The sequence below is a fragment of the Cherax quadricarinatus genome, chromosome 44, assembly GCF_038502225.1.
Source record: "Cherax quadricarinatus isolate ZL_2023a chromosome 44, ASM3850222v1, whole genome shotgun sequence".
NCBI classification, from domain to species: Eukaryota; Metazoa; Arthropoda; class Malacostraca; order Decapoda; family Parastacidae; genus Cherax; species Cherax quadricarinatus.
The window spans coordinates 4391408-4415608 of record NC_091335.1 but is presented as its reverse complement, the minus strand read 5'-3'; the positions used below and the strand labels follow the sequence as shown (position 1 = coordinate 4415608).

The 24201-nt window shown below is 40.8% G+C and overlaps 1 protein-coding gene across 2 annotated transcripts; it reads right to left on the bottom strand.

The window, feature by feature from the left end:
- Positions 1-20: 20 nt before the first annotated feature.
- On the bottom strand, positions 21-22291 carry LOC128697537 (myosin heavy chain, muscle-like). 2 transcript variants are annotated; one of them, XM_070093997.1, is made up of 22 exons: positions 22134-22291; positions 18968-19544; positions 18696-18723; positions 18386-18488; positions 18160-18249; positions 17750-17912; positions 13231-13334; positions 11240-11377; positions 10337-10606; positions 9991-10161; positions 9223-9547; positions 8434-8486; positions 8120-8207; positions 7672-7789; positions 6548-6665; positions 4875-5348; positions 3862-4748; positions 3649-3727; positions 2774-3019; positions 1857-2644; positions 1132-1585; positions 21-892 (listed from the first exon to the last, which is right to left on the bottom strand). In XM_070093997.1, the coding sequence occupies exons 2-22, from the start codon at positions 19473-19475 to the stop codon at positions 374-376; spliced, it is 5724 nt and encodes a 1907-aa protein (XP_069950098.1). In that variant the 5' UTR covers positions 19476-19544; positions 22134-22291; the 3' UTR covers positions 21-373. The 2 variants fall into 2 exon arrangements, with proteins under 2 accessions (XP_069950098.1, XP_069950099.1); XM_070093998.1 differs by lacking the exon at positions 13231-13334 and adding an exon at positions 12606-12709.
- Positions 22292-24201: the final 1910 nt, after the last annotated feature.

Genomic DNA, 24201 nt, shown 5'->3' with positions numbered 1-24201 from the left:
AGAATATTGAAACATAAAGAAACTATATTAGATATTTATTTTAGTTCCTATACATATTATGGTCAATACACCTTTACACAGGTGTAGCTGTATGGTCAATACACATGTGTGTATGTGTAATATTTTTACGTTCGAACTAGTTTTATCACGGCTATAAAGATAATTTAACAAAACAATCTGTACTAGTTACAAGTTATAATCCAGAAAATGTGTGCGTTGTTATTAAAAAATATATTAATTATGACCAATCATAGTGTACACCACTTGCTGTTTACGTTACTATTATACAAGAATGATTTAGCTCAGTTTTGTACTGTTCTTCGATGATCTTCTTGCCTCTTCTGTAGTAGTGTTGTCGATGAAGGATTAGAGATTACGCGCGACCCTCAGCCTCCTCCAGCTCCTGCTGGGCCTTGCGGAACTTGGCCAAGTTGAGAGCGGCGATCTCTTCAGCCTCCTCGATCTGGCGCTTGTAGGTCTTCACCTTCTGTTGAAGAGCATCGACAAGATCCTGCATCCTCTCGTGGTTCTTCTTGTCCTCGTCAGACTGGAAGGTGAGCTCCTTGATGCGCCTCTCACACTTCCTCAGGTTCTTCTGGGCATCAGAGTGACGGCGAGACTCATCGTCAAGCTGACTTTCCAGCTCGCGAACGCGGCTTTCCAGTTTAGACACAGCCTTCTTGATATTCTTCAGAGCGTTAGTCTCTACTTCTTCCAGGCGAATCTGGAGTTCCTTGAGGGATACTTCGAGGGCCTTGCGCATCTTCTCCTGGGTCTGGGCGTGTTCCTGCTCAGCGCGGAGTTCATCAGCCAGGCGAGCGGCGTCAACCATGGCCTTCTTAGCCTTCTCCTCAGAGTTCTTGGCCTCGTTCAGCATCTCGTCCAGGTCAGCCTAAAAAGGAGAGAATAAAACAGGTTATATATATATATATATATATATATATATATATATATATATATATATATATATATATATATATATATATATATATATATATATATATATATATATATATATATATATATATATATATATATATATATATATATATATATATATATATATATATATATATATATATTATGTAATATAATTTTATAATTACAGGGAGATTTTTTAGAGAGACTTACATGCAGGGTCTGCATCTCTCCCTCGAGTTTCCTCTTAGCAGCATTGAGGGAAGCGTTCTGAGCAGCAAGACCAGCAATATTTTCGGTAGCCTCAGCCAGGTCAGCCTCGGCCTGCCTGCGTCCACGGTCGGACTGCTCAAGGAGAGTGCGAGACTCCTCCAGTTCTCCATTGAGAGCGTTAGCACGGCGCTCAGCGATGCCATACTGTTCCCGATACTCTGAAGCCAGGCGCTGCTCTTCCTCGACCCGGATACCAAGGTCCTTAATTTCACCCTGGAGCTTCTTGATGTGTTTCTGGAGGTCAGCGTTGGCTTTGTTGGAATGGTCAAGGGCGATCTCCAGCTCATTAATGTCAGACTCCAGTTTCTTCTTCAGCCGCAGAGCCTCAGCCTTGGCCTTGGCCTCAGCCTCCAGTGAAGCCTGCATAGAGTCGATAGCTCGCTGGTGGCACTTGCTGTCAACACACACCAAGGTGAGTAATAATGGATAAACTACTGAACACAAACATTCTAACTACTTCATAATTAAATACTTCATATAGATCATAATAATCTATAATTGATGTACTGAACATAAATAGTCAAATACATGCTTTTATTATTTTTTTTACAAAACATGATTTGTTTCATTTTTCGTTAAACAGAATAAAATATGTAAACGTGAGGTGGTTTTACTTTTCGGTTGAACCTAATAAAATATGTATAACATGCGTGAGCTCTACTTACCGAGTGTTTTCAAACTCTTCTTCCTTCTCCTGGATGCGTCGGTCAATCTCCTGTCGCACTTGGCTGAGTTCCAGCTGAGCTCGAAGCACCTTGTTCTCTTCTTGTTCCAGGGCAGCCTCAGCTTCCTCCAATGCGGCCTGGAGCTCTTCCTTCTCAATTTCAAGACGCTTAGCAGTCTTCTGAACTTCGTGAAGAGATCGGCCACCTTCGCCAATCTGGTCCATCAAGTCCTTGATTTCATCAGCGAGGTTCTTGTTCTCACGGCGGACAGCGTCAAGTTGTTCGAGGTTCTCCTCATAGGCAGCCTTAATGCGGAAGTGCTCAGTAGAATAGTTGCGGCATTCCTTCTGAGAAGCGTCGAGTTCAGCTGCAAGATCATCGACCTTCATCTTCCACTCAGAGATGATCCTGTCAAAGTTCTTCTGCTTCTTCTCGGCAGCGTTGGCCAGAGCCTGGGCTCTTTCTACTTCAATCTGCATGTCCTCCAGCTCGGTGGCAATGCGCTGCTTTGTCTTCTCAAGCGTCATGTTCTTGACGTTGAGCTGCTCAATTTGATCCTCGGCTTCCTCAAGGCGAGCTGCCAGCTTCAAGCGGGCAGCCTCCAGCTCCTCGCAGCGAGCAATTCCTTCAGATTCATACTTAGCGCGCCACATCTGAGCCTCAGCGTTCGACTTGGAGAGCTGTCGCTGGAGGTCAGCCTTACCCTCGCTCTCTTCTTCAAGCTGCTCACGAAGACCGTCAATATCGTGTTCGAGGTTGCGGTACTTGCCGAGAAGAGTAGCACGTTCCTGCGAAATAACAACAGCATGGTAAATTTCGCAGCAGTAAGGAGTTTACGACTGCTGTATCCCTTCAGGGCTCTGGCGCCTACCATAAAATATTGCAGTACGTCTTAATCATGACAAAAAGAAACTTACCCTGCTTTCATCGTCAGCAAGTTTCCTCTGGTCTTCAAGCTGGTTCGTGAGCGAAAGCTTAATCTTGGAAAGCTGACCAATCTGGTTCTCAGCCTCTTCCACTTGGCGCAGAAGGTCTGTATTCTCAGCAGCGAGCTTCTTCTTGGAGGCATCGAAGTCGTTGAGGGTGCGGTTGGCTTCATCCAGCTTGGAGTGAATCTCATTGATCTGGTGCTGAAGTTGCTTTGTCGTCTTTTCAGCAGCGGCCTGAGCAAAAGAAAAACAACAATCATTTATATAGAGACAGAATTTAAAAGCTGATGGGTTGATACATTCTTATTACAACGTTTAGAAAAAGATGAAGAAAATGTTTCTCAACATTGAGACGAGCAGAAGGACTTCTGGAAATTCCTTTAATTTCATGATAAGAACAACATTATGATTCTAGTGTTGAGTCTTCAACAAATTTATATCCTTGTCTGCTTTATAATAATGGAGAACTCAGCTCCTCTTTACCAAGTGATAACACAGAAACAAAGAAAAACTGATTCAGTATTAACCTGTTTTGAAGAAAGAAGTTTTTGATTGTTCAAGTTATGGGGAAAGTTATTTGAACTTACCAGTTGTGAACTGAGAAGTTGTTTGAATATTCCAGTGGTGAACAAAGTTATATGAACATTCCAGTAGTGAACAGAGTAATTTGTTAGGGAAAGGGACACAAGTGCAATTAATGTGACATTTTATTGTGGCAACGTTTCGCTCACCAGGAGCTTTGTCAAGCTATTATGGCTTGACAAAGCTACTGGAGAGCGAAACGTTGCCACAAGTTCTCTTTTTCACGCAGCCAAAATACGAGTGTAATATATTATTAACATTAAAATGTTTACACTGGTTACCTTGTCACGAGCCAGAGCATCCATTGCAGCCTTGGCATCGTCAGCCTCCCTCTTCATGGCCTCACGATCCTTCTCAGACCTGTTTGGTAGGTATATTTCTGTATTGAAGAGTTCTGGGTAAAGTCTCTAAGACTAGTATTGCTTTTAACACTGTATATATTACTAATATATCAAATATATAAAATTTTAAAGCCTGCAGTCACTTGGTATTACCTGGCCTTCATCTTGTTGAGATGGTCAATCTGGTCAGACATTTCGTTGATAGCATCATTGTGCTTCTTGCGGAGATTGGCGAGGGCAGCCTCCTGTTGGATGTTGGTCTCCTCGAGGTCACGGCGGAGCTTGGCCAGCTCAGACTCTCGCTTCTTGTTGAGTTCGATCTGAGCTGCTGTGGCACCACCAGCTTCTTCCAGGCGGTCGCTGAGATCTCCCAGCTCACGAGCCAAGTTGGCTTTAGCTTTTTCAGCCTTGGCACGAGACTGACGTTCGTGTTCAACCTCCTGCTCCAGTTCTTCGATGCGAGCCTGCAGCTCCTTCACCTGCTTCTGGGTTCTGGAAACAAGAATCTGTTCTTCTTCAAGTTTCCCGGAAAGGCTGGTGATTTCTTTATCCTTGCGCTGAACAGTATTCTCGATTTCTTTCTGGTTACGTTCCAGGTCAGCTACCGCCTCCTGGGTCAGCTTGAGGTCACCCTCAACCTTCCTCTTGGACTTCTCAATCTCCCCTCGGAGTTTCTTTTCCCTCTCCAGCGAGTCCTCGAGTTCATCCAGTGTCTGTTCCAACTTGCTTTTAACTTTGCTGAGATGGTTACATTTGTCTTCGATGCCCTGGAGATCTTCAGCGGTCTTTTGATTACATTCCTGAAGGTGCTTCTTTTCTTTGTTAACCTTATTTATTAGTTCCTCTTGGTGAGCAATTTCTTCGTTCAGGTTATGGATCTGGTGGTCCTTAGTGGCCCTTTCTTGTTCGAGCCTTTGAACTACAAGTTCAACATCTTCAAGATCTTTCTTCAAGCCACCGATTTCCTGGTCAGTCTTTTTCTTGCCTTGGAAAAGCATATTTCTAGCATCTTCCTCTTGTTGGAGGCGAGCAGTAACTTCCTGAAAGTGAAAAAACATTATATAAATTAAATATACATTCTGAGGCTTTTGACCAAATATAGGGAAAAACGGCATATGTATTTTTGGATTATAGAACTTATGCAGAACTATTAATGATATACTTACATTCAGCTGAGCTTCCAGGTCGGCCTTCTGGCTCTGCAGTTTAGCTTGTTTATCCAAAAATTCTGAGACGTTGCCCTTGGTAGAATCTAGAGTAGCCTTAAGGTTATTCTTCTCCTCTTGAAGGGCCATGTTGGCAGCTTCCAGCTCCTGACGAAGCTTTTTCTCCTTCTCGAGTTCTTCCAGAGCCTTGGCGGCCTTCTCCTCAAGAGCCTTTATCTCGTCCTCGATGCGAGTGACGTTGAGGAGAGGCTTGACCCTCTGCCACAGCCTGAACCAACCCCAGTTACGTAGCCTCATGAACTTCCTCAGGTTGCGCTGGACGACGATCAGTGCGACTCTCTGTTCTTGCAGCTTCTTGTAGTTTTCACGGCTGAGGTAGCCTCGAATCCATGATTGCAATCCTGTGATCAGAAGAGCCAGTTTGTCGTCACGGATCTCCTCAAGAGTACCCAAGACACCAGCGCGGAAGAACACCTGTGAGAGAAATCACGTGAAAAACAAAGATATAAACGAATAACAATAGCAGACAAATTGCTATAATGCAACTTAATTCGAACTGGAATGGACCCAAGGCTGCCTAAACTAATATACAATAAACGACGATGCGTATGGAAAAAAAGACATTTCAGTACGCACAACAAAGCGATTTCAACTGGAAATTATATATATAACTATTCACTGCAAATCTGCATAATTGCTGACAACGAAGTGCAGTGAAATGATGCAGCAACGTAGCGCAACACTGAAGTATATTACAAGGTTAGCGGGCCGGAAAACATTAATATTTCCCAGCACCACAATCCATATGCAACTTGAACGACATACTAAGCTGCTCCATCATTTAAGTCTCTAAATAAAATTTGTGTAAAAGAGCTTATAATATTTGGTTCGACTGTTAACTCTGACACTCAATTAGGGATATTAAATTTAATTTATTACTGCGAATTAAGAGGAAGAACATGATTTGGGAATGAACTTAGTTAATGCAGAGAAAACATCAGTTCACTGACTTCTGCGAGTTGTATTTGGGCCCCTGTAAGAGGAATAATGATCAGTACATGCAGTCAGTGCTGGAAAACAAGGACTACAAAAACGGTAAATGGGAAAAAAATATTCGGGGAGAGTAATAAAGGGAGAAGTCACATATGGGGAAAAGGAGGGAATTGGAGGTGGTAACGTTGGCCATTTAGGTCAATTTTCAAATTTTAGTCATGGATAAATCTTTACCAAAGAACTGACGTGATATCTTTGGTTCTCACATAGCAAGAACGAAACACTTGGGTTTAGTGAAAAAAAATCAATTGTTAGCCTAGAGAATTGTTATAAGAGATGCGGGAGAATAACGGAGATACACCTGGTTGAACAGAGATTTGTGAGGGAGGATACAGGGAAGCCGCAGTCCAGGTACACCGTTGTGAAAGCTCGTGCCAGGGACCAGGGAAGCCAAACAGGAAAAAAATGGGAGGGGGAAAAGGGGTAAACATTCATGAGGGGTAAAAAACGGGTTATGCAGAATATGACACAAACCAATGCTTCCTCAAATGCATGATGCAGCAAGAGTATCTGAGGATACAAATAAAAACACGGTTATAGGCTCCAATCGGGGGGTATGGGATTTGTTTACGGTTTGGGGAGGAATGTGGGGGATGACTCTGACATGTCCTTTTAAAGACCTTGGTGTTGCCAGTGCGGTACAACTCCTCGTTCAGACCAGCCTTTTCGAAGCAAGCCTTAGCGGCCTCCTTATCGTCAGCAATGGTATCCATCTCCTTGGTGGCCAGGATCTTGTAACTACGGAAGGAAGGAGCGTCCATGAAGCACTTGAAGACACAGTGGGTGAGGCACCCCGTCCTCCAGATGTAGACACACAACTCAAGAAAACAATAGTAAAGTAACAGCTACGCTTTAGCTGATTAATTGTGTTTTTTTATCTATATCGACGACTTAGTTGTGTTTTTTCACTATATCTGCGACTTAGTTTTTTTTTTAATTATATTTGCGACTGAGTCGAAAATATGTAAAACTTTCACGAAATAAATACTTTAACCCAAAATTTGGATACCTGGTGAAGTTAAATCGTTGATTTTCGAATTAAACACAGTACAAGAAATTGTGATAAAGATTTTACAATTACTGAATGTACGACAAGAATATAATTGAAGTTTCTATTTGATACTGAAGCAACTTTCTTTGAAGAAATGAAAAACTTTTGTACAAATTTAAGACAAAATGTCTTAAACTGCATACGTATCTTTTTCTATATGTCGATATTACCATACAAGTTCAACCTTACTCGTGTTCGTATATACCATTAACTAGTCTGTGTTGCAAAACAAAACATAGAATGTATCATAGCTGTAGACAACTGTGTGTAGCTTGGGAAGACACACTGCCGAGGGTGTAGGCTTGGTGTTGGGGGAACCTGCGTGTTTGTAGCCAGATATGAGAGGGAATAAATAGAATGAAGGGGAACTTCTTCAGGTAAGAAGACGGGGAAATGGGGAGCTAGAGGGAGGGAGGGAGGGGAGGAGTTGCTGATGGGGTGGGAAGGGGGCCGAAGGGAGGGTATTGAGGGATTGGCAAGAGGGAGAATGGGGATGGAAGGAGGATAGTGGGGAAAATCTATGAGTGAAGAAGCTGTGAGATTTTGGTAGACAAAATATGAATGGTCTGGGACAGAGTAAAACGTTTATAAATCTAGAAACATTCAGGTGTCTATTACAATGTCTCCTCTGAAATTATTTACGAAGTTCATTAAGTTGTATATAGGTACTTGGAAGCAGGTGAGGTGACTCACCGGTGCCTGAAGTCCTTGTAAGGGATCCTGTTGGGGAAGCCTTTACGACAGATCCTGATGCCCTCAAGTACACCGTTACAGGTCAGCTGATGCATCACAAGAGCAGCGTCGATCACACCTACACGAGATAATATTGTCCTTATATCACTGTATAAAGTAACTGGAGCACAGAATACAGTCACCAGGACCCTTAATGATACCCTTTCGACACCGTACAAGATCTTCAGTGAGCTGTATAAGGTTCTCATTGAGCTGTTTTATGTGGAATTCTTAAATGAGTGTGTTCCACAAGAAAACATACCTTGATATTGTTATTTTTAATTTACACATTAAAGCTCAAACAGTAAGAAAAATTACTGCATAACTTTCGTATGCATTTTTCAACTAATGTATCAATAACTCTGGCGATCCTAGTGAACCTATCACTCCGAGGTCCTGAACTACCCACCTGGAGACTTGGTCTCGTTGGGGACGATACAACGGATGAAGTGAGGATGAGTGGCGTTGAGGGTCTTCATGAGGTTGTTGAGCTGGTCCTGTGGGCAGGAAAAATTTGCATATCGTAGTTTATCTTAGCTCGGCTCTCCTGATACCTGAACACCTCCACCTACCTCCTCAAAAACACCAAGTCATAGATAGACACAAATCTAATAATTTATTTTGCAAGCAAAATAGCCTCGTGTGTTAACTTCATTACACAAACTGCGGAAAACGAAGGACGAGATACAGAATTAAAAAATAAGAGGAAAAAACACTACTGACCCTGTACGCTGACGACACGGTCTTGAAGCCACCAGCTTTCTGGCCTCGTCCTCCTGTAACATAATACAACTCAGTTTTAATCGAAATCTGGATGAATGTCACACATTGTCTCTATAGTTTTTTTTCCCCGTCAAATAAAAAAAATGAGTCAAGATAGTTGATAATTATTTGCAAATAAAGTTATATAACTAGGTTAAGTTTTCTATTTCAATGATATTTTTAATTAATTTTATCAACTAGAAAATTTAATTGGTTAATTTTAAAGGTTTTATCCAGAAGTTCATTTCGTTATTACCATTAAATACGTGAAAAATAAAATAAAACCCAACTACATTATTATTTTTGCAAGGAAAGTGAAAAAATAAAAACTAGAGTGTAATACAAGGAAAATCAAAAATCAAAACTAGAATGTAAATCCTTATTGATATTCTCTGGAGTTAGGTTTTACGAAGCCTCGTATGTCGACAATGTTGCTCTGGCGAGTCTCTGGGGAAGAAGATACACACGTGTTACTGCTTGAAATACGCACTGCACGGTAAATCACAAAATTTTGCAAATTTTCTTATGAATTTAGTTACCACAATTAGACTGTCACACAGGTGTATAGATAAATTACGGAATAGTAAGGAGGTATTCTGTTTTAAGGAGAATTAAAAAGATTTCTCGTGTTGCGGGTCACAAGACGACCGTCTCAATGTAGCTTTCCACTGTCTTACTGATTCATCGGTAAAGTAAAACATCACATGTGTACTGTATGATCGTATTACGGAATTTCCATATACTTACCACCTTTAGGATCAGCCGCAGCTGACTGGCCGGGATGGTCAGCGAAAATCAGAACAGCCAGTTCGTTAGAGGACTTCTTGATCTGGTCGACGACGGTGTCGTTGAGGGGATCCTTGTTCTTCTCCAGCCAGCCAGTCAAGTTGTAGTTGACAGTACCAGCGTAGTGAACGATGGCGAAGTGGGACTCAGTTCCTCCCTTCACTGGCTTGGGCTTAATGAAGACTGGAGTCTTGCCAAGGTGGTTGGCGTTGAGCTTCTCAAGGAAGGACTTGTCGGTAGCCTTGGGGAACATGGACTCCTCCTCCAGGATGGAGAGCAGACCCATTTTCTGTTGATTGGTAAGAAAAAATTTCGAGTCTCTTTGGTTGTGGCTGATTAGAAGTTGAAAATCAACCTAATCACGAATATTTTGAGTGAAAATTTTAGGAAACATTTCAGGTTTACGAATTCAAGACAATTTTTAATACAGTGAAGATGCTATTAAGTCACGGAAAAAAACAAAAATATCCCAAGCTTTGATCTACATTTGAAATACATACAAAACGTGAAAATTTAATCTGTATTTTCCTGTGAGTTAAGACGAATACGGAACCTGTAACTAAGGTCATTGTGTGGGGGGCCTAAATCTCTTGTATAAAAGACGAAATATTATGCTATAACTTACCACAAATTTAATTCTCTCCACAGTTATCAAATATATATTCAAATGCTTAAATATTTTAAAGGCGACAGACAATGGGGAACTACAACATTAAGAAATAGAGAAGTTACCTTCTCGAAGAGCTCAATGCAGGCCTGCAGATCCATACCGAAGTCCACGAAGACCCAGTTGATGCCTTCCCTCTTGTACTCTTCCTGCTCCAGCACAAACATGTGATGGTTGAAGAACTGCTGCAGCTTCTCGTTACAGAAGTTGATGCAGATCTGCTCAAAGCCGTTGAACTGCAGAAAGACACATTCAGTTTTTCATCAACACAGAGTATGTAAAGCCTCGTGATGCACACCAGTAGCAAGAATAAGTTTTTTTTTCATCGTCAGTAGACATTTAATAAATAATATTATCATTAAAATTCATCATGACGCAACAGTACCGTGAACATAAGCAAGAACTCCTTACCTCAAAGATCTCGAAACCAGCAATGTCGAGCACACCGATGAAGGAAGCACGTTTCTTGCCGGTCTCAAGGGTGATGTTACACTTGTTTACTAGGTACTTGAAAACACGGTCGAACATGGCCTTGGCCAGGGCACCAACGGAGTAGTAGCACTGATCCACGTTCATGCCCTTCGCTACGAACTCAGCACCGACCTTGATCTTGGGCTTGGTAATGTTCTTGTACAAATCAGCACCGTCCGTACCCATCAGCTTGCCAATCACTTCTCCAGCCTATTTACGTAAATAAAGAACAGTTGAGACTATATATCTAGCTCAAACATCTTTATCTAACGCATTAAACAATATTACTGTATTCATATAAAAACCTCTGACTTAAATAACAGCTATTGCTCCTCCAGGACAATGCATTCTGATATATATATATATATATATATATATATATATATATATATATATATATATATATATATATATATATATATATACAAACACTGATCTCTGGCTGAAGGAGACTCGAACCTACGAACCTTGGAACAAGGTACGCAGTGCTTTACCAATCTACCCACACTGGACAATACCTTGGAGTCCAGGTTGCGCTAGACTTTGATCCAAGGCAGCCAGCTTTCAGGAAGAAGGCTTACAGCTTTTCATCTCATCCCCTGCATGCATCAGCCTTACTAGAGATATTAACAATGCAAGGAATTCGCAATAGCAGGCGAAGGCTTACAGCCTTCGCCTGCTCTTGAGAATATATATATATATATATATATATATATATATATATATATATATATATATATATATATATATATATATATATATATATATATATATATATATATATATATATATATATACATTCACTACTTTCCTAACGACTGTTAAGACCGTCAGAGTAATTACCTCGGTGCCGTCTGGTTCAGCCTGCTCCTCGCGACCCCTTTGCTTGAACTTCACCTCGCCGAAGTGCATGACGCAGGCGGTGAGCTTGTAAACATTCTCCTTTTCCACTTTCGAGAACCCAAGTGTGTCAAAAGCTTCCTAGAATAGGAATAGTTAAAAGAAGATCAGACACAAAGTTAAACATGGTGGCTCGTAAATGATAAAGCTTCATTTTTACTGGCGTGTGAAGGAATTGCAATGACTACGAAGTTAAGAGGTGTTCCTCAGGACGTAGCCTACGCCATTTGTTGACATGACTGACAAATGACTGTTGAAGAGACTACTTGTTGAGACCAACTTTCTTTACTGCTGGAGAGTTTGAAGAGTCGATAATGACTTTATAATTATTCTTAGATTTTATATTATTAAGAGTAAAACAAATGAAGCGAAGTACTTAGTAAATAACAACATTAAGTTTTCAAGGTTATCATTGGACTAATATTTTGCTTACATTCAGAACCACTTGATGAGGAAGTCTTTCCTTACCTTAAAACCTTTATTATCTAAGGTTAAATACCTTTTGTGCCTGGAATAAGAATTATTTTATATAGTTATTATATTCCACAATATAAACAAATATGTGAGCTTAATGGTTGGGTGTTAATATTTTACTTAATTAAGTTAGTGAAGAAGTAGTGATGTCTGTCCAGACATCACTGCTAAGACATTCAGATCATAGACCAGCACATCTTGAGACTCGTAGTGACAGTCGTAGATACTGTTGCCTTCAAGGCAAGGTAGAGGTATAGGCTGGCTGGGGTCAGTAGGTAGGTTAATGGGAATGATAGTAGGCTATACTAGATATTTGTATATATCTCTTCGTGACCCCCCTCAGGGTTGTGCTTGAATCTCTTATGCTAAAAAAATTTATGCTGTAGATTAGTACGGTAAGTCATATGTTTTATTTCATTGTTTCGATAGTAAGGCTTATCACTAGAACAATTAGTAGCATCACGATTACAGGAGAGAAACATTGTGTGATGTCGATTGAGGCTTTAGAACGAGGTTCAGTATTCAGATTAATTAATGGTTAGGCTAGCCTGCAGGAGGTTAGTCGAAGATAAAGAAGGCTGAACAATATGTAAAGTAAAAGGACACAAGTGCAACTAATGTGACATTTATTGTGGCAACGTTTCGCTCTCCAAGCTTTATCAAGCTTGATAAAGCTCCTGGAGAGCGAAACGTTGCCACAATAAATGTCACATTAGTTGCACTTGTGTCCTTTTACTTTACATATTGTCGGTAATTCTACCAACTTTATTACAAGGCTGAACAAGTTTCGAGAAGTGCTTCACACTCTGACAACCTTCTGAGGGTAACCACTCACATCACAAAACTCCATGTCTTCTTTGTCATCAATGGAAGGCACAGTGACCTTGCCCTGAGACACGTAGCGGTAGTCGTAGATGTTGTCACTAAGTAAACACATGGCTGCAAGTTTAGGGAAGTTAAAATGAGTGTAAAAATCCTAGAGCAACGGGGTTAACTTTGTGGAGGATGTTCGAATGCTCTATATACGGGAAAGGGTTCAACTTTTTTAAATACAGGGAGAAGGGGCAAACTACTATAAATACAGGGAAGGGGAAAACCACTACATATATAGGAAGGACACAACCCACTACAAATATAGGAAGGAGGCAAACCACTGTGAATAAGGGATAAACCACAGTCAATGTGGGATAGGAATAAACCACTTTAAATACGGAAGAGTGGTACATCGTTGTAAAGAAGTAAGAGAGAAGGGAGGGGGATACCAAATCGAATATGAGGAACTGGAAAAAAAGATATTTGCATATATCTTTTAAAATCTATCTACCATTGTTGTCATATAAGGTTGTCAGGATACTCTGTCTTCCTGGTGTTAATACTACGGTACGTTTGCGAGACCATCCGAATCTGAGGGAATTTTTTGTCGATCCAGAGGACATGTTACTTTCTCCTAAACTACTTACATCACAAAACTGCATGTCCTCTTTGTCATCAATGGAAGGTACAGTGACCTTGCCCTGAGACACGTAGTGGTAGTCGTAGATGTCGTTGCTAAGACAACAGTTTTCTGGAAGTAGATTTACATACAAATTGGGAGATTTTAAACCAATTTGAGGTACGATTCCTTTGAAACACAACAAGGTTGGTAAAAAATAAAAATACGAGAGTGGGAACTGTGAGATTTAATAAAGCAAGCTATGAGGAGAAGTAGAAAAGGAATATATAGATGAAGTATTTAGAACGCGTGACTAAGCGTTCGAGGTTAAAAAAAATAATTGACAAGACGACCAATGAAGAATAATATAAAGGAAAACAGACAAGTTGAAGAACAGGCCCATGCTGGTCTAGTGCTTAGCTCTACAACGTGTCTTTAATTCAATAATGTCGGGACACACGCCATTTGGATCAAAGAAAAAGCCTGTGTGCTCCACCTCCTCCAGAAGAACCCACAAGACCGACACCAGCAACACTCTTGTGTAACCCGACTATCATGGACCTCCGACAGGCTCTCCTACGAGAAAATTTTCCCTTCTCGACACGCCTCCAAGAAGAAGAGAGGCACCATAATCCTTATGAAGGGCTGTTGATTCAAGGAATGGGGATGCACCAACTCCCATTCCTCGAATCATGATCGCTACTTCCCCTCCCCCAGTCCATGAGCTCACTGGACACTGACACTTCCCAAGAAGTTGACGAAGTCAGGTACCAGTTCGCTTATCACATTTAAACCATTGTGATTAAATTGTATTATGAACCACCATGTACAGTTGTATATGTTGTAGACTAAGTTATGTATGTTGTAGACTAAATTGTATATGTTGTAGACTAAGTTATAATGTTGTAGACTAAGTTATAATGTTGTAGACTAAGTTATAATGTTGTAGACTAAGTTATAATGTTGTAGACTAAGTTATAATGTTGTAGACTAAGTTATAATGTTGTAGACTAAGTTATAATGTTGTAAACTAAGTTATAAAGTTGTAGACTAAGTTATAAAGTTGTAGACTAAGTTATAAAGTTGTAGACTAAGTTATAAAGTTGTAGACTAAGTTATAATGTTGTAGACTAAGTTATAATGTTGTAGACTAAGTTATAATGTTGTAGACTAAGTTATAATGTAGACTAAGTTATAATGTTGTAGACTAAGTTATAATGTTGTAGACTAAGTTATAAAGTTGTAGACTAAGTTATAAAGTTGTAGACTAAGTTATAAAGTTGTAGACTAAGTTATAAAGTTGTAGACTAAGTTATAATGTTGTAGACTAAGTTATAATGTTGTAGACTAAGTTATAATGTTGTAGACTAAGTTATAAAGTTGTAGACTAAGTTATAATGTTGTAGACTAAGTTATAATGTTGTAGACTAAGTTATAATGTTGTAGACTAAGTTATAAAGTTGTAGACTAAGTTATAAAGTTGTAGACTAAGTTATAATGTTGTAGACTAAGTTATAATGTTGTAGACTAAGTTATAAAGTTGTAGACTAAGTTATAATGTTGTAGACTAAGTTATAATGTTGTAGACTAAGTTGTAATGTTGTAGACTAAGTTATAAAGTTGTAGACTAAGTTATAAAGTTGTAGACTAAGTTATAAAGTTGTAGACTAAGTTATAATGTTGCAGACTAAGTTATAATGTTGTAGACTAAGTTATAATGTTGTAGACTAAGTTATAAAGTTGTAGACTAAGATATAATGTTGTAGACTAAGTTATAATGTTGTAGACTAAGTTATAATGTTGTAGACTAAGTTATAAAGTTGTAGACTAAGTTATAATGTTGTAGACTAAGTTATAATGTTGTAGACTAAGTTATAATGTTGTAGACTAAGTTATAATGTTGCAGACTAAGTTATAATGTTGTAGACTAAGTTATAATGTTGCAGACTAAGTTATTGTAGACTAAGTTATAATGTTGTAGACTAAGTTATAATGTTGTAGACTAAGTTATAATGTTGTAGACTAAGTTATAATGTTGTAGACTAAGTTATAATGTTGTAGACTAAGTTATAATGTTGTAGACTAAGTTATAATGTTGTAGACTAAGTTATAATGTTGTAGACTAAGTTATAATGTTGTAGACTAAGTTATAATGTTGTAGACTAAGTTATAATGTTGTAGACTAAGTTATAATGTTGTAGACTAAGTTATAATGTTGTAGACTAAGTTATAATGTTGTAGACTAAGTTATAATGTTGTAGACTAAGTCGTACATATTACACAGTAACATCAAAACACACTGGGCGGCGGGACTGTATTTCCTGGTCACTAGGATAAATCTGCACTAACAGAGTTTCGTTCATGTTCTTCTATATAAATCACAACCAAAAAAAAAAATTCCTAAATGCGTATCTGAAATCTTCATAAAAGTTCATGATTATTACACATTAAAAGTCAAGAGTTAAATGCATAAAAAATATATGGAATGTGATTAAGATATTAATAATCTCGTTGCAATGTATTAATGTGTTAGAGATGACATCTGTTGTGTTTTAACCAGAAAACTTAACATTAATCGTTAATGTTAGGTTAAACTTGTCGATTCTCAGTATAACCCACATGGAGACCTCAGACAGGTATATGTCGGCAACAGTCTGCTGAAAAGGACCTCAACTGGAGGCCGAAACATTCAGACAAATCCAGTTTCCTTGCTTCTGTCTCTAAGTGGGACACTACCTAGTGTAAACAGTCTATACACAACCTTCCAGTCAGCATAATCTTGGGTAAATTTCACCCAGACTTCAGCAGACGTAAGGTACTTTTCAACGACCATAAGCTGGTGGCTTGTTACCAGTGTTGTGTTGCGACTGGTGGCTTGTTACCAGTGTTGTGTTGCGTCTAGTGGCTTGTTACCAGTGTTGTGTTGCGTCTAGTGGCTTGTTACCAGTGTTGTGTTGCGACTGGTGGCTTGTTACCAGTGTTGTGTTGCGTCTAGTGGCTTGTTACCAGTGTTGTGTTGCGACTGGTGGCTTGTTACGTGTTGTGTTGCGACTGGTGGCTTGTTACCAGTGTTGTGTTGCATCTAGTGGCTTGTTACCAGTGTTGTGTTGCGACTGGTGGCTTGTTACCAGTGTTGTGTTGCGACTGGTGGCTTGTTACCAGTGTTGTGTTGCGTCTAGTGGCTTGTTACCAGTGTTGTGTTGCGTCTAGTGGCTTGTTACCAGTGTTGTGTTGCGTCTAGTGGCTTGTTACCAGTGTTGTGTTGCGTCTAGTGGCTTGTTACCAGTGTTGTGTTGCGTCTAGTGGCTTGTTACCAGTGTTGTGTTGCGTCTAGTGGCTTGTTACCAGTGTTGTGTTGCGTCTAGTGGCTTGTTACCAGTGTTGTGTTGCGTCTAGTGGCTTGTTACCAGTGTTGTGTTGCGTCTAGTGGCTTGTTACCAGTGTTGTGTTGCGTCTAGTGGCTTGTTACCAGTGTTGTGTTGCGTCTAGTGGCTTGTTACCAGTGTTGTGTTGCGTCTAGTGGCTTGTTACCAGTGTTGTGTTGCGTCTAGTGGCTTGTTACCAGTGTTGTGTTGCGTCTAGTGGCTTGTTACCAGTGTTGTGTTGCGTCTAGTGGCTTGTTACCAGTGTTGTGTTGCGTCTAGTGGCTTGTTACCAGTGTTGTGTTGCGTCTAGTGGCTTGTTACCAGTGTTGTGTTGCGTCTAGTGGCTTGTTACCAGTGTTGTGTTGCGTCTAGTGGCTTGTTACCAGTGTTGTGTTGCGTCTAGTGGCTTGTTACCAGGTGAAAAGCTAGGCACTGTGTGCAAACGTTTCTGCAAATTATTTGTTTTTTTCCGCTAGTCGACCTTCCGTCATTCCTCAGTGCAACAGAACAAGTTATAGACTGTATTATTTACATGCTCTGGTTGTGATGGACAAGAGAAGGTTCAGTTTACCGATGTCATGCAAACTCGGGGTTTGCTAAGCAATAGAACGCAGCCTCATCATGAGGCTGCGTTATATTACATATTATTATGTAGATGAATGGTTCAGAGAACCGACATGTTGATAAATTAGACACATGTGCAACTCTTGGGTATCTATTGAAGATTGATGGACTGACCACATCGACTCAAGGTTGAGGGACTGATTACTTCATTCTCCTCCTGTTCTTCAAGATTCTCCTTTGTATGGACTGATGAAGCCACTGTGTGGCGAAACGTTTCCTCAATAAAGATACCCAAGAGTTGCACATGTGTCTAATTTATCAACATATTATCATATATTACACTAAAATAAATTACGTATTTACAGGATTATTGGGTACGCTTCAGTGTGTTTGTCTGTGATGAAAGGTTTACGCTGAAAAGTATATGTCCGACTTTTTCAGTTTACAAGTTTCATGAATTTACCAGTGTTTGAAGGTAGCAAGCCAGAAGGAACACATATCATGCAATGTATTTCTTTTTTAACTTGTGTTTTCATTTTATGAGTCAGTGACGTGAAGTGTTCGTGGGGCTCTGTTTATGAAGCAGTAACTGGAACATGGATCGCAAAAGATACTCACGCTTAATCCATTCGATCTGGTCGGACATCATCTCGTAGAAGATGTGGTAGGATCGTTCAAGAGGTTGTTGGGAGATGACACGGGCCTTCTCCAGCAGGTAGACCTCAATGTCACCTCCGGAGAGCTTGCCGCTGGGACCGAAGTGGATACGGATGAACTTACCCTGTAAGAGGACATTACCTTCCGTGACTCAATACTTTCTTCAAACTTTCAATTAGGTAAGCTAATTCTTGAATATATAATTATTTAAGCGAGCGTAAAAACAAGAATATAATCGACATATTTATTTGACGCGGTAAAACCGTGTGAGTCATTAACACGAAGTGATGATAGCACGATCCTTCGTTTACTAATCGAGAAATAAATTCTACTCTAGCGGCTACCAAGTTATCCTCAACACAGATACTTACGAAGCGGGAGGAGTTGTCGTTACGGGTGGTCTTGGCGTTACCGAAGGCCTCCAGGATAGGGTTGGTCTGGACAATCTGGTCCTCCAGGTTCTGTGGGAGAAAGACAACACATCGATGAGCTCAGCTTCACTTTGAAGTCCACGAGGATGCAACAGTCTCTCAGCAGAAATTCATTACTAAAACATCCGTTTAAATAAAATACATCATAATTTGGAAGATTTCTTACAGGCTTGGATTCTTCGCCTGGCTTCTTGGTGGTGGCGCCGACGTTGGCGAAGTAGGAGAGTACCTTCTTGGTGTTCTCAGTCTTACCAGCACCAGACTCACCACTGTGGGGGCAAACATGTATTTTGTGGATTACAGTTAATACACTGACTGTGTACAGACATTTGTTATTATTGACACTTTCTACAAGTTAAGAAGAGGAAAGTATGTGCTGGCAATTCCTACTGTTCAGTCTCACTGAAGAATTCCTTATTCAAGACAGCCTTTACTTCACATTACGAGAAAAACAGGAAGAAATGTCCTGAACTTACGTAATCAGCATAGATTGATTTTCACCAGCTGTGAAAAGAAATGAAACAGATTAGAAGTTGCATTGCCTTTAAGTTAATCCCTAGCATATACATATAACTTCACCTTTAGTATTAAAAAACAGACGTTGTAATTTGAATCAACTGAGCATCAATCGTTTTACTACGAGTTGAAATGCGTGTAGACTGAATTTGAATGCTTCTCGTTCCCAAGTACACTCAACAGGCTTATTCCCCTATAATTTTTACACTGGGTATAAATATCTGATACTTACTCTGCAGCATGTTCATGTAGGCGCCGTCGGAGATGGCAAAGAGATGGGGAGGCACCTCATTACGCCTCTTGCCCTGGTAGATCTTGACCACACGGTTGGTGTAGATGGGGTAGCGCTTGTAGGGGTTCACGACGACGCAGAAGAGACCAGAGTAGGTGTAGATGAGCTTGCAGATGTAACGAGCCTTTAGGTTGTAAAGGACGGAGGCATCGTTCAAGTAGGTCAAGTTGGACATGTCCTCGCACTTCTCAAACTTGGGAGGATTGACCTGCTGCACCAGATCCTTCTTGAAATTCTTAGTCTCGCCTTTGGCCATGACAGTGACTAGGTCGCCCTTGGTGCCTTGGATCTCACCCTCGATATAACCTTCCTTCTCATCAGGAACCCAGCAGGACTTCTTGGCGTCGTAGGGCTTGGTCTGGTCAACACGCTTCTGCTCGAGGGAGACATAGAGGAACTCACTGGGGTCAGGATCTGGACCCGTGCTCTTCTTCACGTGGCCAGGCATGTTGGTGGTGGATGCTTAAAGCTCTCGAAGTAAGACTCTCAGATACAATGGTACGGCTCTTGAACCTTCCTGCGAAGAAGAAAAAACCTTATAATATTTGTCTAAAGTTTAAGAACATCAGAAAGGAGGAACACTACAGCAATATTAGGCATGTTTTTTCTAACTCAAGCCCACTAAAAAAAGTATTTCCCCAACCTGATTTTCAATGCTGCCCAAGAAATAAGCTTTGACAGCCGTATTAACTCATGTGCGAGTCCCACTTAAATCCAACCTGAAGGCTAGATGACAGGTACTGCCAACGAGTATTGATAATATGAAGATTAAGATATCTCTGCAACAGCTGGAACGATATCGTTCCAGATCTCTGCAACAGCTGGAACGATATCGTTCCAGATCTCTGCAACAGCTGGAACGATATCGTTCCAGACCGTGGAACTGAACTCTTCTCCAGGCTGTGGGACTGACCCCCTCTAATACTTTTTCTCCAAGGTTGATGGACTGATTACATCATCTTTAATTCGTTATACTGTTCCCCTCTGTATTTGACTGAAGAAGCCTACTGTGTAGGCGAAACTTTTCATCAGTACAGATACCCAACTGTTGCACATGTGTCTTAATTATCAACTTGTCGGTATTTTATACCATTTTCAACAACAGTGATAATATGACTTCAGAATCTGGGTAGACCTTCATCATGACTGAGTGAAACTCTACCCAGAGCAAAACGTCGGCCATAAACATTTGCTCAACACCAATCATCGTTCGTCTACTCATGAGAGAATATATTACATTCAGCCTGTACTTAAAAAAAATATATAATGAAGCTTGGCAGAAATTAAAAGTTTTTTCAATATTTATTGTTTAATTATTATGAAAATAATAATAATAATAATAATAATCACATTATAATAATGTTGGTAGGATTACCGACAATATGTAAAGTAAAATGTCACATTAGTTGCACTTGTGTCCTTTTACAATAATCACATTAGTATAAGTTTAGCATTTGATATTACTTGCTGAAGATTGTTCAAGTGCCCATTGAAGCCTATTAACTTGAAGCATACCTTCCTGAAACCTTCTAACCTGAAGCCTACCTATTTGAAACCTTCTAACCTGAAGCCTACTTACCTGAAGCCTACTAACTTGAAACCTACCTACCTGAAACCTTCTAACTTGAAGCCTACCTTCCTGAAACCTTCTAACCTGAAGCCTACCTATTTGAAACCTTCTAACCTGAAGCCTACCTACCTGAAACCTACTAACTTAAAGCCTACTAACTAGTATTTTCACAATCTACAATACAAGGCTCGACCACCACATTATCATGGCCATATAGAAAGCTCTCACTACCAAATCTCCTTACTAACTTGAAGTCTTGAAGAGCTGCACTACCTTGATCTTAACTATTTTGAAGATATTCACTGGTCTGAAAATTTTACTACCTTGAGGACCCGAAGAATCACACTTCCTGGAAGAGATTTCTACTTTAGAGAACTTTGTTGTATTTAAGAATTCTACTAAGTGGGTAAAGCTCACTACCTTGAAGACTATTCCAGTACCGTTACCTTGGAGAGCACGCTACCTTAAAGACTATTCCGGCACCTCTTTCCTGGAACACTGTTCCAGTACAGATGCCATGAAGAACCCATTATTTGGAGCACTTTTCCAAATATTCTTGTAACATTAATTCCAGTACCACTATCCTTGATGAGCACACATACCCTGAAGATTGTTCCAATACCAATACCAAAAAAAAAAAAAAAAAATACCGCTTTAGTACCACTTCCTAGAAGAGCCCCTCGACTTTGAATAGTGTTCCAGTACCATTACCTGGAACGTTGTTCCGGCATCACTACGTGGAGCGTTGGTTTGAGTAATGCCATCTAGAACACTGTCAGTACCACCTAAAACACTTCCTGCACCACCTAGAACACTGTCAGTACCACCTAAAACACTTCCAGCACCACCTAGAAAACTGTCAGTACCACCTAAAACACTTCCAGCACCACCTAGAACACTGTCAGTACCACGTAAAACACTTCCAGCACCACCTAGAACACTGTCAGTACCACGTAACACACTTTCAGCACCACCTAGGACACTGCCAGCACCACTAGAATGCCACTATGACTGCAGGACTCCCTGACACTGGGTTTCTTAATGAAGTTACATCCACAGAGCGTGTCGGTGAAGTAGTCTTGGAGTGCTGTAGTTCTACGTGGTTGCTCTCTTGAAAACTACCAAAATGCTGTCTCGGAAAAGAAACTGTTTTCCTTTCGGTGGCAACACTTTGCGCTAGGAAACGAGATCTTTTTTTTGTGACGAGGAAGACTGTTAATATTTTGTGGCCACACTAGCAGGACTGCTGGCGTTTTCTGTCTCATGAACACGTAAGATGGCAAGATAATCTTACAAACGTCTTCTCGCATTCACTAGGTACTTTTTCTTTCGCGTTGTTTCTTAATCGTTACCCTTGCAATACTTTCCAGTTTTGGAGACCCGGCTTGAGACAGAGCCGAGGGTCAACGGCTCCTAGAAGCATTGAACAGATATAACTAAATAATCACTTCGATCCTTTGACGAGCATTTTCCCGAGTTGCACTCACTTAACGGAGGCTTCAAGAGAGAGAGAGAACACGATGAGGGAGAACTTACTGCAAGCTTCACAGCCCCACCACAGACACACCAGCGTCTTGACCACGCAGTGTAGGGCGCCTGAGGGTGGCACCCCAATATAGCCTTCATATACCCAGCCCAATGAGGGGGCGGTGGGAGGGCGGGCAGAAACTATGCTTGCAACGGGTAATAATAGTAAGGGATGATCTGCACCCTAAAATGTTACAGTTTTGGCAGGGAAATATGCAGGTTTCACAGAGGAGACCAAAACGAGGGTGCTGCCGAAGGATGATAGGGTACTGTTACACCTTCTGTCTTCTCTTCAGGAGACGGACCTGAACTACCATCATATCAAATATATAATAGCCAGGAACTCCGTATTTTTTCTCTCATACAAGGAATTCACATTTACAGGCCAAGAGTTATTATCCTCCCTCACCTCCTTTCCGAGCCTCGGCCCAAGCCATGGTAAACAGCCCGGAATGCGACCCAGAATGGTCGACTAATAACTAGGGCCTTATTAATTGCTAGGTAAATAGTGGATGTAGAGTGACTTGCCCATAGTTCCCGCTGTGCCTGGGGTTGGAACCTTGTAGCTTTGGGTTGTGTGTACTAGTGAAATTACTAATACAGTTACTAGTGAAGTTACTAGTACTAGTACAGTAACTAGTAGTTAAGATTTTCTAGTACAAATTACTAGTAATACAAGACTAGTGTATAGATGCTCCCTGGAGGAGGGAGGAAGGCGCGCTTGGTTCATGCTGATTAAAATTATTAACTACCGTATTTTGCGGCTTATTAGACGCATTTTATTCCATAAAATGCCTCCAAAAACCAGCCTGCGTCCTATAAACTGAAGGTGAGTGACGGGAGCTATAAGTTTGGGGTGTTTGGTGGGGTGTAGCTCTCCCAGTTAGGTCCGATGCCCAGACATTGTAAGTAAAACAGATCTTGAAAGTCGCGTCTTATAAGTCGCGAAATACGGCACTTAACTACCTGGCAACACCTTAGAGTGAGTAAGACGTAGTCTTTCAGACTCATTCATGAGTCATCTGTCTTCCTTGACTCATACTACGAGTGTCACAGTCCTTCAGATTCACCCCATGAGTCATCATCTTCACTCCCTGACTCACTCTGTAACATTTCTTCAGACTCACCCATGAGTCATCAACTTCACTCCCTGATTCATCCACCTTCCTGACTCACACACTGTAACATTCCTTCAGACTCATCCACCTCCCTAACTCACACTGTAACATTCCTTCAGACTCATCCACCTCCCTGACTCACACACTGTAACATTCCTTCAGACTCATCCACCTTCCTGACTCACACACTGTAACATTCCTTCAGACTCATCCACCTCCCTGACTCACACTGTAACATTCCTTCAGACTCATCCACCTCCCTGACTCACACTGTAACATTCCTTCAGACTCATCCACCTCCCTGACTCACACTGTAACATTCCTTCAGACTCATCCACCTCCCTGACTCACACTGTAACATTCCTTCAGACTCATCCACCTCCCTGACTCACACTGTAACATTCCTTCAGACTCATCCACCTCCCTGACTCACACTGTAACATTCCTTCAGACTCACCCATGAGTCATCTTTACTCTCTGACTCATCCACCTCCCTGACTCACACTGTAACATTCCTTCAGACTCACCCATGAGTCATCAACTTCACTCCCTGATTCATCCACCTTCCTGACTCACACACTGTAACATTCCTTCAGACTCATCCACCTCCCTAACTCACACTGTAACATTCCTTCAGACTCACCCATGAGTCATCTTTACTCTCTGACTCATCCACCTCCCTGACTCACACTGTAACATTCCTTCAGACTCACCCATGAGTCATCTTTACTCTCTGACTCATCCACCTCCCTGACTCACACTGTAACATTCCTTCAGACTCACCCATGAGTCATCTTTACTCTCTGACTCATCCACCTCCCTGACTCACACTGTAACATTCCTTCAGACTCATCCACCTCCCTGACTCACACTGTAACATTCCTTCAGACTCATCCACCTCCCTGACTCACACTGTAACATTCCTTCAGACTCATCCACCTCCCTGACTCACACTGTAA

Coding starts and splice junctions, on each gene's coding strand:
- LOC128697537 (XM_070093997.1), bottom strand. CDS start 19,475: ATGCCTGGCCACGTGAAGAAGAGCACGGGTCCAGATCCTGACCCCAGT. Junction 18,250..18,385: donor CAGGCGAAGAATCCAAGCCT/GTAAGAAATCTT, acceptor TTTCTCCCACAG/AACCTGGAGGACCAGATTGT. Junction 3,728..3,861: donor CTCAACAAGATGAAGGCCAG/GTAATACCAAGT, acceptor CCTACCAAACAG/GTCTGAGAAGGATCGTGAGG.